A 13,539-nucleotide genomic window follows, 5' to 3' on the forward strand; every position below is an offset into this window, starting at 1 on the left:
TATTCTACTGTGTCTAAATTTTTCCTAGGAAGACATATGGACAGAAACTTTTGAGTAAACAAATGCCTTATTCTAACCACCCTAAAAGCTAAATTATTTGTTTTACTTCAGACAATGCTGATTTCATCTTGTGGTAAAAACCCGCATTTTTGCCTAGGATGTTGAGAAGGACAATTCTTACAAATGTTGATACAGGCCAGCTGTCTTCCCGAGCCCCCAGTGAGTTTCTTACTGGCCAAGGTCTAGAAATCCACTAGAAATATTTTTGGGAAATGTGTAAAGGGTTGGGACAGAGGAGGTGCTTTCAAAACTATAGGCGTGTCACAAATTTTAATGCCAATCCGGCTTTTTCTCTGGACAAGTTTAGAAAGAAAGTGGCATCTCTGAAAACTTTACTTCTTTTGAATCTCTAGAATTCCTCTTCCTTTTCTCTCACTTGCCTAGACACAAACTGTAACGTAGGCCTTTGTGTAGGTGCCTTCAGTTTTGATCAAAGTCCTGCTGGTCGGCATCCAGGGAATTCTCAGGGGCAAAGATCCTTTTTATTTTGCATTTTCTCTTCCTAACAAGTTCTGCCCTTGGCCTCCTTCCTCACCCAGGGAGGGGAACCGGTGACGCTGGGGCCACTCCTGCTAACTGGAAGGAATTGGGCGTTCCCGGGCACACAGTCAGGAACTTGAACTCCGCTGAGGAATGGGATCCGGGCACCGGGCTGCCCCTCAGAGCAAGGCTGGCAGCCGGCTCACGGGCGTCTGGCTCCCTGCGGCGGGATCCTTCTGCCCCGCACAACAGGCAGTCTGTCCAGCTCTCGCTGCCCTCACTCCTCTCCTGCTGCTTCCCCTGTATCCCTGAGCTCTTCGGTAACTCTACCTCTCACCAAATTTTGCAATTTGTCCTAGACTTCAAAACCCCAGGCCTCTACCTAGCCTTTCTCCGGAGCTGCATTTTCCTGCGATGTCCAAAGCCAACCAAGATTGAGTTTCCTTAACTCTTTGTCCGCCAGGCTCCTGGAGCTGAACTCCTCTGACCTACATACCAGAAAGGCTGTACCTTCTCCTCCCTCTTCCCCGTTGCAAAGGTTCCCCCAGCAGTCTGAGTTTAGGTTCCTCTCTGGCCTGGAAGCTGACAAAGGAGCCACACTGTTTTCAGAAGCGCTCATCGTAGCAATACGTTCGTGCTAGCACACAGCTGCTTGTTCCCTTGGGGCAGCTTCTAGGTTTCTCAGTTCTAACGACAGATTTTCGTGGTTGTCTAGTAGTTTTTGTTCCATGTTCACGCTGTGCTTTTCCTGTTGCTTTTCTTTTAATTCACTTCTGTATTTTGCTTCTCTTTTGGTGGAATTTTCTCTTTTCTTCCCTCTTTATGATGTTTTATTTTGTTTTTCTACTCAGCCTGCCCCCTTTCTCCTGCTCCTGGGAACCTCTCTGTTCCGGGTTCAGCTGGTAGATGTTACAATCACTGGAGAGTTTCTAGGCTGCTAATCTGGGGATAAGGGCAATTCTTGGCCAAGCCTACTTCTTAACTGCCTATGTGATCTTCCTCCTGCTCCTACTGCTGTGTCCGCGCACCTTCAGTAATCTGTAAGGATGACCCACCCTCTTTCCAGACAAGGAGGCACCTTTGCATTTAAATTCCTCAGCTCTTTAGACTTGTCAGACAGTAGGCTGCCCTAAAAAAACGGCAGATGAAATCTTAGGCACCAAAAAGTTATCATGAAAACCTTTTCCTTGAGAGCCCTCTGTCTGGTTATTCATATTAGCTGTTTTTTGGCAGAAAGAGCACTACACTTTTTAAAAAAAAGTTCCGGCTTTGCCACCTCGTAGAGGTGAACCTTGGGCTAATCATTTACGTTCCCTGGGCTCTTAGTGTCCTCACTGGCAAAATGGGAACGTTTCACAGGGGTGTCATGGAGATGACATTGTCAGCTGGAAAGCACTTTGCAAACTTCATTGGGATTGTAGGGTAAATGAGCCAGGATGGTGTCCTGATTCTTCTGCAAATGTTTCAAAAGGATCATTAAACACTGAGATTTGATTTGGTCAGTTTGTTTCAGCTGGGTCTCTCAGAAAGGCGCGAAATCCTTGTGATAACATGGGGCTAAAACTGAGGGTGTCAGCTGGAGGACTTTTTGCCCACGGGGGGGGGGGGTCCTGGGGAATTCTGATTCCTGTTGGGAGTTGCAGTGAATCCAGTCCCAGGCTGATGTGGCCCCGGGGCGGTGCTTTGGGAAGAAGAATCACTGCAAGGTGGTTTCAACACTCGCTTCCCAGGCAAGTCTAAAGCTTCTTTTAAAACGGGTGTGTGGGGGCCAAACCCAAAGCAGCCTGGGACATTTCAGGCTGGCACCACCTCCTCTGGCTGTTTCCGAGGCCATCTAGAGGCCAGAGCCCAGTTAGATTCACGGAAAAGTAAAGAGAGGACTGCAGCGTTTGGGACCTTTGTGTAGACGTGCTCTAGTGTAGAGGGCGGGAGCGAGGGAGAGAAGGAGGGCGTTGGGAGCTGAGGCCCCACCTTTCATTTCTGCAAAGTGCACCGGCAGAGCAGGATGAGTCACGGGCATAGGTAAGGGACTTGGACTCCTCTGTCTGGGAAAACGCTGTGCTCGCTCCTCCTGGAGTGGCCTTGGCAGGGTGTTGGAGCCCTTGGTCTGCCCGGTCTGGTCTCTGGGGCCAGGGCTGGGTTTCCCTCATGTATGGCAAGAGCCCTACTCGTGTGGTGCTGCTTCTCCTTGGCATACAGCTCACAGGTAAGAGCCGGCAGGCTTCTCTCAGCATTCCCTCCTGCACTTCCTGTCCTGTAAAGATAGCTGATTGTCTTAGAAGTTGCAAAAGTTTTGTTTGGGAGCCTGAGCCATAGTTGCAGTTTGTTTTAGTTTGGATTTTACTGAAACTAAAGTTAGTGGGTTGTTTTTGGGGAATTGCTTTTGGACAAACAGGTTTAGGTGTGTTTGGCCGCCAGTGATTCAAGCACAGAGAGAGCTTTCTAATCTCAGGTTACACACATTTTTTTTTTTTTTTTTTTTGGTGGCTGCTCTCAACCTCCCGCTGCTGGCAGAACTTGGCGCTTGTATTTCTGTGTGTGGGTCTTGTCTGGGACTCTTAGCAGTACTGGGAAAGCCGAGATTGTTAAAGAGAGAGGCCCACTGTGGTTTTGAAACTGTCCCAACACACACATTCTAAATGTAAATATGGAAAAAAAAAAAGCCACGTGGTATAAAGGTTCAGGGTGCAGGCAAGCATAAGCTGTCTGGAGTTGATTAACTCAATTTCTGCAGAAGACGAGTAACAGTATGAAATCCACAGAAGGACCCTTTCTGGAAAACTTACCTGCTAGGAGACCATTTTCCATACAACACATAATGCTTAATCTTAATACATAATGTCTAGTCAATGTTATGATTCATTTGAATTTTTTGTTTCTGCTTTCAATTTTATTTGCTGATGTTTATAGTTCGTTATTACAGTTTTGAAGTTGGCACCACAAGACTAGGATATCATGCTGCGGAGAAAGTAAGAGAAGGCTGGCTGTGTGGTATTTTTAGTCATCGTATGGAATGGGAGGGTCAAGGTTGCATATGGCTAGGAGTATGCAGACTCTGGGTAAAGTAAGTTTGGGAGCTGGGGCATCTCATTTCCACTTTATGCTCTACTCAGATCTTTATTTTGGCAGTGTCAGCAAAAGTTCTCACAATACTCTATACTCTGTTAACCCTTCTTTTTCTTTTTCTTCATTGCAGCTCTTTGGCCCATAGCAGCTGTGGAAATTTATACTCCCCGGGTGCTGGAGGCTGTTAATGGGACAGATGCTCGGTTAAAATGCACCTTCTCCAGCTTTGCCCCCGTGGGTGATGCTCTAACAGTGACCTGGAATTTCCGTCCTCTAGATGGAGGGCCTGAGCAGTTTGTAAGTAGATTATTGTCATTTTCCAGGGGGCCCTTGGTTAGGAAAATAATAAGCCATTCTATCTCTCTTTGCTCTTCCAGTAGTTTTCTTAGCAACAAGCCCAGGGTTAAGTGGGGAAACAATTCTAGGGACAGAGACTGACAGAAACTGAGAGGCCTGGCAAGGGGGGAAGCAAGTGAGAGAGCTGCAGATGCGCAGTTAGGCTCGCTGGTATTTCTCTTCTGCTCCCACCATCTCAGCCTCCTTGCCCAGGGACTGAATAAGAAAGATCTTTCACCGTTTCTCCTCTCTAGGTATTCTACTACCACGTGGATCCCTTCAAACCCATGAGTGGGCGGTTTAAGGACCGGGTGGTCTGGGATGGGAACCCTGAGCGGAATGACGTCTCCATCATGCTCTGGAAACTGCAGTTCGATGACAATGGGACATACACCTGCCAGGTGAAGAATCCACCCGATGTTGACGGGGTGATAGGGGAGATCCGGCTCAGCGTCGTGCACACTGGTAGGTTATGCAGGGAACAGTGGTTTGGGGAAGTGTGAGAGCTTGTAGAAGAGAGAAGGGCAGTCTTTTGTGATGGCTGAAAGGGGCAGAGAGGGACTAGCCCTTCAGAGCTGAGAGCCTCAGAGGGAGACTGAAAAGTCCTGGGGTAAAAAAAAGAAAGGCTTTGTTTGGTTGTGGAAAGAAACAGAGAGTAAAGCAAAAGGACTCGGAATCTGTTACAAAAATGGCATTGAGATTGTGAAAGGGAAAGGAAGCAACTCTCTGATAAAAGGCTAACAATGGGTCTGTTCATTCACTTATGTATTCTAGGTACTTGCTGAGTACCTACTCGGTGCTAGGCACTGTCCAAAGTGCTTGACATGCACTATCTCATTTAATCCTCACACCACCCTGGGAGGCAAATACCAATAATGGTAGCTGATGCTTACTGAGGACTTCCCAAATGTCAGGGCTGCATGTGGCACGTTTAATCTTTACCTGTCTTATCAGTTTATCACGCATTTAGTGCCCCTCATTTTACCAATGAGGAAACTGAGGCTCATAGAGATTAAGTCACTTTCCCAAAGTCATGCAGCTGATAAATGGAGTAACTTAGGACTTAAACCCAATCATCTTTGACTCCAAAACTGTGCTCCAAACTGGTGCGTTGTATTGTCTGCATCCCTATAAAGGACAACCTGGAGGACTACGCCAGATAACAAAGAGCAAAGTACGTGAAACTTAGGAGTTGTAGATCTAGCTTTGAGTCACTGTTACCATTTGCCAGCTATAAATAAACCTAATTTTTCTCATCTGTAAAGTGAGAATAATATAGCAAGGATTATGGTGAGGACAAAATAACAATACACGGGAAAATCCCCCAACTCTGAATTGTACTGAAAATTATAATAGCTACCATATATTGAGTGTTTATGTACAGGCGCAGCATGGAACAATTTACATGAATTATTTTTTTAATAAGAACTCAAGGAATGAATATCATCATTTGTTTCATACATGAGAAAACTGAGGCTCAAAAAAGTTAATTACTCCAAATCACACAGCTAGTAAATGGTAGAGCTATTTCTCTTACTGCTCTTTTAAAAAATAAAACTATTTTTTCTATACCTTTCACCTTTTTTTTTTTAAATTTCAAAATATAAAGGGGGTACAAAGGTACGTGGATACCTTGTGTGATGCTTAAGTCAGGGCTTTTGGTGTGTCTGTCACCAGAATAGTGTTCATGTGCCCAATAAATAAGTTTTTATCCTTTACCCCTCAAAGCTCATATTTTAACCTAGCACTCTCTGCTGTGTACTTTTAAACAACATGCAATATTACTACCCCAAACGTATAAGCCTGTAATATGCTATGATTCCCTCCTTTCGTTCCTAGTGCAGTTTAAAACTATTCCTCAAGGCCCTAACAGTAGAGAACTGTGTGACCCTAGAGAAGTCATTTGAGTTTTAAAGAAATAATGTAATGTTTCTGGACCTTAGTGTCTTTATCTGCAAAATAAATAGGCTGGACAAAAAAAAAAAAATCAATTGTTCTTAACACGTGCAGATCATTATTTTTTGAGAATTGAATGAAAGACACAGCTGTGCTTCCTATAAAAAATGGAGACATACACAATAAGACATGGATTTTGTGGGCTTGTGGACCACCCCCATCCTCTTTCATGGACTAAAGGGTGGGAACCCTTGGTAGACATTCTCTAATGTCCTGACTCTGAGAGCTTACTGCAGTTTAAATGAGAAATCAAGCTAATGGACAGGAGAGTCAGGGTTCACAGACTCTAGTCTGGGTTTCCTCTTTCATTATTTATCCACTAGACTGTCGTTACCCATTAACTTGCCTAAATTCCCAGGGGGAATGAGTTCCTTGAGGATGGTGTTTTTGGCTTTGCATTTCTATCACAGTGCCTGGAACATAGTAGGCGCTTAATAAATCTGGGAGTCAGGGAAAAATTGGCTGGGCACTGGGTTTGATGAGGTTAATGATAATCTTACCCCATAGGTACTTCGACCCACCCAGTGGTTTTCAGAACTGCTTCAGAATCACCTGGAGGAAATGTTAAAATACAGGATTGCTGGACCCCACCACTAGTGTTTCTAATTCAATAGGTCTGGGGTGGGGCCTGAGATTTTACATTTCAAAGTTCTCAAGCGATATTACTGTTGCTATTTCTAGGACCACACTTTGAGAACCAGTAAAGTATCTGTATGGTTTTCCTACTGCTGCTAGGGTTTACAAGGTAATACGGTGTTTTATGCATAGAGGTAGGAGAAAGTAAGATTCCATCTACTGATGAAATGCATTCCTATTATGCCTTTAGATTTCATCATAGTCCTCTTTTTAGAATCCTAACTTGATCTTTTTCTCCTTACAGTTCGCTTCTCTGAGATCTACTTCCTGGCTCTAGCCATTGGCTCTGCCTGTGCAATAATGGTCATAATAGTAATTGTGGTGGTCCTCTTCCAGCATTTCCGGAAAAAGCGATGGGCTGAAAGAGCTCATAAAGTGGTGGAGATAAAATCGTAAGGCTGGGCAGTTCTGGGAAAGTCTTCCAATAATCTGATGGTGACTCGGAGTGTTATGCAATGGGGCTAAATAGTTGTCGAACAGATGTTCTTTCCTTTGAGTAAATCCTACATAAAAGGATTCAGATTCACAGGACAGATAAATTAGGTGTGAATTAGTAATTTTACAAAAGATTTCATTATCAGACTTCTTTGTGGGATTTGATTTTATAAAAATCTGTTTATGTAAAGTTTTTCTAAAATATCCCTTAATACCTTTAAAGTGAGGCACATATTTGTAAGAACCACTGGGCTAGGCAGCCGGCAGGGCCACTATGAATCAGTGACTAGGAAAGTCTGCTGTGCTGATAGTAGGTGCTCATGGAATATATTTTAAAGTTAAGATAAAATTTACATACCATAAAATTCACCCCTTTTAATATTCACAAAGTTGTGCAATAGTCATCATTAATTCCAGAACCTTTTTAACCTCCCTTCCTCAAAAGAAACCCCCTATGGAGCCATCACTCCATATTTTCCCCTCCCACCAGCCCCTGACAACTATTTAACCATTATTCTGGACATTTCATTTAAATGGAATCAGATAATATGTGGCCTTCTATGTCCAGCTTCTTTTATTTAGTATAATGTTTTCAAGGTTCATCCCCATTGTAGCATGCATTGGCACTTCATTCCTTTTTATGGTTGCATAATATTCCATTGTACGAATATACCACATATTGTTTATTAATTGATGGGCATTTAGGTTTTTTCTATTTTGGCTATTATGACTAGTGCTGCTATGAACATTCATCTACAAGTTTTTGTGTAGACATATGTCTTCAATTTTCCTAGGAGTGGAGTGTTGGGTCATATGGTAACTCTGCTTAAGTTTTGGAGGAACTGCCAAACTGTTTCCCAAAACAGCTGGACCGTTTTACACTGCCATCAGCAATGTATGAGGGCTCCAGTTTTTCCACATTCTCCTCAACAATTGTTATTGTCTGTCTTTTTTATTATAGCCATCTAGTGGATATGAAGTGGTATATCACTGAGGTTTCGATTTGCATTTTCCTAATGACTGATGATGTTGAGCACCTTTCCACGTGTTTATGGGCCATTTGTATATCTTATTTGGAGATGTTTCTATTCAGATCGTTTCCCCATTTTAAAGTAGGGTTGTTGTCTTTTTATTGTTGAGTCATAAGAGTTCTTTAAGGGATACTAGTCCCTTATGAGATATACAACTTGCAATTATTTTCTCCCATTCTGTAAGTTGTCTTTTCATGTTTGTAATAATGTCCTTTGAAGAACAAAAGTTTTAAATTTTGATAACACCCAATTTATTTTTTTCTTTTGTTGCTAGTGCTTTTGTGTCTTAGCTAAAAAAAAAAACAACACTGTCTAATCTCCAAAGTCATGAAGATTTATGCCTATTTTTTTTCTAAGAGTTTTATAGTTTTAGTTCTTACATTTAGGTCTTTGATTCATTTTGAGCTTCCTTTTGTATGTGGTTGAGGTAGGAGTCCAAGGTCATTCTTTTGCACATGGATATCTAGTTGTCCCAGCACCATTTCTTTCTTTTCCTTAATAAATATTTACTAAAATAAATTGAATTGATTTTAAGAAAGCCTAAACAAACCCAACTCGAGGTTCTGGTTTGAATAGAATATAATCAATGCAGATAAATTCTAGGTCAACACAAAACTTTTTTTGAATAAAGAGTAGAAATTAGAGGTAGGATACTAATGGTGAAGTATCTGCTTTAAGTCTTTGGAATTCCCAAATCAGAACCTTTACATTTTGAAACTGTCTGAAGTTCAGCTATCCAGGGTCATGTAATGGAGGTGTATTATTAGTTAGATGGTACTAGTTTAGCTCTCTGTAAGCTTCAATCTACTCCCATGTACATGTAATTATTCCCAAAATACGGGGGAGAAAATACCTTACCTGAAACCTCTGTAGGATTTGCCTCCCTTGTTTCTTATCTTGTTCACCTGACATTTGGTTTCTGCTTCTTTGTTACAGAAAAGAGGAGGAAAGGCTCAACCAAGAAAAAAAGGTCTCTGTTTATTTAGAAGACACAGACTAACATTTTTAGATGGTAAGATGCAAAAATAGGTTGATTTCTTTCTTCAGCTTTCTGACCTGTCTGGTCCATCTCTAAAGTGGATCTCCCCCCAGATTACTTTATAAGGTTGAGAGTTTCCTATTTGAAATTAGAGGAGCTGGGTCAGGGAGAGAAAAGTCTTCTATTAGTCTTATGAAGCTAGATTCTACTGCCATCAAAACTGAGAGAATTCTAAGGTTATTTGCGGCTTTGTGGTTGTATTTATCACCACCAATAATAATAAACGTTCAACATGTAAATAAATCTTTTTTTAAGTGAAAAGATTAACATCTGCTTGTTTTGGTTTTTTTTATTTTAAATAAATCATTGCATTAAGAGAGTGACTCAATCGATATGCCTGACATTTTGACAGAGCTTTTGTGTTATCTGGAACTGATTTCAACTTCTCCTGTCAGTTGTTGGGACTATGAATCCAGTTTCAGTAGTGTGTAAGTTTATTTTTCCAGTTTTCAGGTTCATCAGGCTTAAAAGGTGATGATTTATTTTTCATATGCTCAGGATTTATCCCATTCTCTGGAGTAGGTCCACACATTTAATTTCTAGATGTTGTAAATCAAGACATGCAAACTTGAACTTTATACTGATTACTGATAATGTAAGAAAATTCTTGACATTAATGACTTTTACCTGTAAAATTCTCTTTGACTCTTCTAAATGGGAGGAAATTTTTATAGACCACTGATAGTTGCAAAGAGGATCACATTTTTTTTTTTGGCTTATAAACACTGGAAATTTATTTGTCACAGTTCCAGAGCCTGGGAAGTCCTAGATCAAAGCATCAGCAGATTCAGTGTCTGGTGAGGGCTAGATTCTTGGTTCAAAATGGCTGTCTTCTCACTGTGTCCTCACATGGTGGAAGGGATGAGGGTCACACTTTTATAGGCTAAAGTGCCAGTGAAAGATCTCAAGGATTTATAATATAGATATGGAGAAAAATGATTGTCTTGTAAAACCAGGAAACAAAATTTGGTATTAGGGAGTTTTTACCAAGGGCCATTGTCTTTTTAAAAATAAGTGGATTGTCTAACAAATTGTGGTCCCACCAAATAAAGATGGGAGCTGTTTTAGATTAAAAGAAACTTAAGAGACTAACCCAATCAACGTGCAATGTGTGATCTCTGACTAGATGGGTATCAGTCTGAAAAAACTATTTGTTAAAAAACTTGGAGGGGCAATTGTGAAAGTCTTCAATATGAAAATGTTGAATATATGAATATAGTAGGGAATTACTGTTAGTTTTATGTGTAATCTCAGTATTGTGGTTATAAGGAAAATGTCCCTATTTTAAAAATGTTCACTGGAGTATTTCAGGGGTAAATGTCAGCAATTTGCTTTAAAAACTTTAGCCAAAAAAAGGCTTCAAAATTAGATGATGGGTGAATTCCATACACTGTCTTCTCTACTTTTCTGTATGTTTGATTTTGTTGATTTTGTTTATACTAAGAGAGAGAAGAGGGAAGGATATGGAATGTATGTATGCAAGCAAGTTGTGGATCATCCAAGTGTCCATGCAAGGCACTTAGAGGCTATGAATTAAGGATATTGACTCGGAGAACTATGTAATAAGAGTTGGGAAACTTCTTTTAAAAATGAAATTGGGGGCCGGGCGTGGTGGCTCACGCCTGTAATCCTAGCACTCTGGGAGGCCGAGGCGGGTGGATTGCTCAAGGTCAGAAGTTCGAAACCAGCCTGAGTGAGACCCCCGTCTCTACTAAAAATAGAAAGACATTATATGGACAACTAAAAATCTATATAGAAAAAATTAGCCGGGCATAGTGGCGCATGCCTGTAGTCCCAGCTACTCGGGAGGCTGAGGCAGTAGGATTGCTTAAGCCGAGGAGTCTGAGGTTGCTGTGAGCTAAGCTGACGCCACGGCACTCACTCTAGCCTTGGCAACAAAGTGAGACGCTGTCTCAACAACAAAAAAAAAAAAAAAAAAAAAAAAAAAAAAAAAAAAAAAAAAAAAAAAAATGAAATTGGGGGAGAATAAGTTTAAGAATATGTTCCTTTAGAATCGGAAACAGATCTAGTAAAATATATATGCAATTCATAATGCCAAGTACTCCTTATTGCACTCTTCCCAAATATATCATCCATTTAAATTTTGTTTTGTGTTTTAGGAAGCTGAAGATTTCCAAGAACAAGAACTCTAGTATTCTTGAAGTTAATGGAGACTTTTCTTTGGCTTTTCCATTTGTGACCTGTCTTCCAACCAATTCTGCAGCACATATCCACCTAGATAAGCAACATTCCTCTAGAGCCAGCATAGAGTTATTCTCGGGCAGGTACCACCAGACTCGCACACAACCTCATTATTAAGGTTTTATTTAATTTCAGAGTGCAGATATTTTTAAAATGCTCATTAGCTTTTGTAAACTAAGAAACTACATTTTTGCCCTTAAACACTCCTTATAGATTATGACTTGTATATGCATGTATTGGCATTAAAGGGGCTAGAAGCCTAATTGTCTGTCATGACATTTCCTTTCACATATTAGTTTCTTTAGAGCAACACTCTTACTACTAAAGTTAATGTGTTTACTCTCTTTCCTTCCTACATTTTCCATTAAAAGGTGAGCTAAGTCTCCCAGCTGTTTTTGATTGATTAACAGTAAATTCTAAATTCAAACTGTTAAAGAACATTTTGATTATTATGGCTCCCCTTAAGTATGGTACACATCTTGTTGTATTGAATTTCTTTTAATATCCCAGGTGATAGGTTTTGCTGCTGCTGTTGTCAATCATACAGTAACTACAAAAGGTTACATGAATGCTAACAGATTGGCAAATGCCACCTCAGGATGGATTACTTGTTACTTTTTTTCTATGTTGCAAAAAATAAACAGTGTAGGTCTTCCATGAGCAGTGATTGACTATTTAGCTTACTATTTTCCCCCCTAGTTCAATGATCTATAACAACAGAGCAAAGTCTATGCTCATTTTCAGACTGGAATCATTAAGCAGTTTCATGTAAGGATTCTGAAATAGTACATTACAACTTTGAAAATTTAGGGCTGATGAAAAAAACCAGCCCTAAATAACTTTTTACAGTATTATAGAAAGCTCTGAGAACTGCAAGAGTAAGTTTTTTCTTCTTTATTTTTTTTGGTTGTAATTCACTTGCTTATTTTGTGGGGAGGGGCAGAATTTGGTATGGAGTAAAGAAATACCAAACTACTTAAACTGAATGAAACCAATGTTATTCTTTCCTCCCTTATACTGGTAGATAAAGCAAACGTTTTAAGTAGGCTATGGAAAGAGTGTCTTTTAAAAATTGTGTTTTCTAGTGTCTTTCCAAACTTAAGCTACAGTAGCATTTGTTCAAAGGATAGAAAATGTCTAAAAGTTTAGGCTCAAGATCAATCTTCACAACCTGATATCTTCAGTTTCCATCAACTGGGCTACAGATGTTACTTCTTTTAACAAACTGGAATTTTCAAACAGATTATCTGTATTTAAAGTTAATGGACTCTGATATTTTCCAATACTATTTTTTAAAAGTTGGTATTATTTACATATAAACCTTCATTCTGAAATTCATTGCATACCTGTCTCATTCTGACTTTTATACTGTCTAAAAAATTAAAGTTTAGGCCGGGCGCGGTGGCTCACGCCTGTAATCCTAGCACTCTGGGAGGCCGAGGTGGGCGGATCGTTTGAGCTCAGGAGTTCGAGACCAGCCTGAGCAAGAGCGAGACCCCATCTCTACTAAAAATAGAAAGAAATTATATGGACAGCTAAAAATATATATAGAAAAAAATTAGCCGGGCATGGTGGTGCATGCCTGTAGTCCCAGCTACTCGGGAGGCTGAGGCAGTAGGATCGCCTGAGCTCAGGAGTTTGAGGTTGCTGTGAGCTAGGCTGACGCCACGGCACTCACTCTAGCCTGGGCAACAGAGTGAGACTCTGTCTCAAAAAAAAAAAAAAAAAAAAAAATTAAAGTTTCAACATTCATTTGAAACTAAAAATTAGATTTGAAGTCTGTATTACCTTTAATCCACATCTTGTATTTTTCTTCAAAATCCAACCTTTGAAAATATAATAACTGGATATTTCTTCAAACAGATGGCCTGGATGATGTTCCATAAATATAACGAAGAATTAGTTAAAACTCATGGACAGTTTTTCCAGCAAAACCTGTACTTTGTGTCTTGGCTAAATACTCAAGGGATAATACAGCCTGTTGTTTAGTGTCTCCTTCCTAAAGAGCACTTTTGTATTGTAATTTATTTTTTATTATGCCTTAAATGCTATGTAAATAAACCTTCAGAAATAAAGAATTATCAATTATATAATTTGCTTATATACAAATCTAAAAATTCCACACAGCAGGTAACAGAAAACAGATGGATATATATTTTATCTTCACTGAAAAGTTTTTTTAGTAGAGACAACCTGGAAGTCAATAATGGATAGCATTAGTTTCTACTGGATAAATAAAAGTATATGGATTTCCACAGAATTTTCACATCACTTTGGATAGCTGGGAATTGGGCATAC

The 13,539-nt window shown here is 40.1% G+C and overlaps 1 protein-coding gene across 1 annotated transcript; it reads left to right on the forward strand.

Annotated features, from left to right (window-relative positions):
• Nucleotides 1-2,397: 2,397 nt before the first annotated feature.
• On the forward strand, nucleotides 2,398-12,580 carry MPZL2 (myelin protein zero like 2). Its single transcript, XM_069468877.1, has 6 exons — nucleotides 2,398-2,746; nucleotides 3,737-3,903; nucleotides 4,197-4,407; nucleotides 6,779-6,926; nucleotides 8,937-9,012; nucleotides 11,160-12,580. The coding sequence occupies exons 1-5, from the start codon at nucleotides 2,689-2,691 to the stop codon at nucleotides 8,998-9,000; spliced, it is 648 nt and encodes a 215-aa protein (XP_069324978.1). The 5' UTR covers nucleotides 2,398-2,688; the 3' UTR covers nucleotides 9,001-9,012; nucleotides 11,160-12,580.
• Nucleotides 12,581-13,539: the final 959 nt, after the last annotated feature.

This window comes from Eulemur rufifrons, chromosome 6 (assembly GCF_041146395.1).
Source record: "Eulemur rufifrons isolate Redbay chromosome 6, OSU_ERuf_1, whole genome shotgun sequence".
Taxonomy (NCBI): Eukaryota; Metazoa; Chordata; class Mammalia; order Primates; family Lemuridae; genus Eulemur; species Eulemur rufifrons.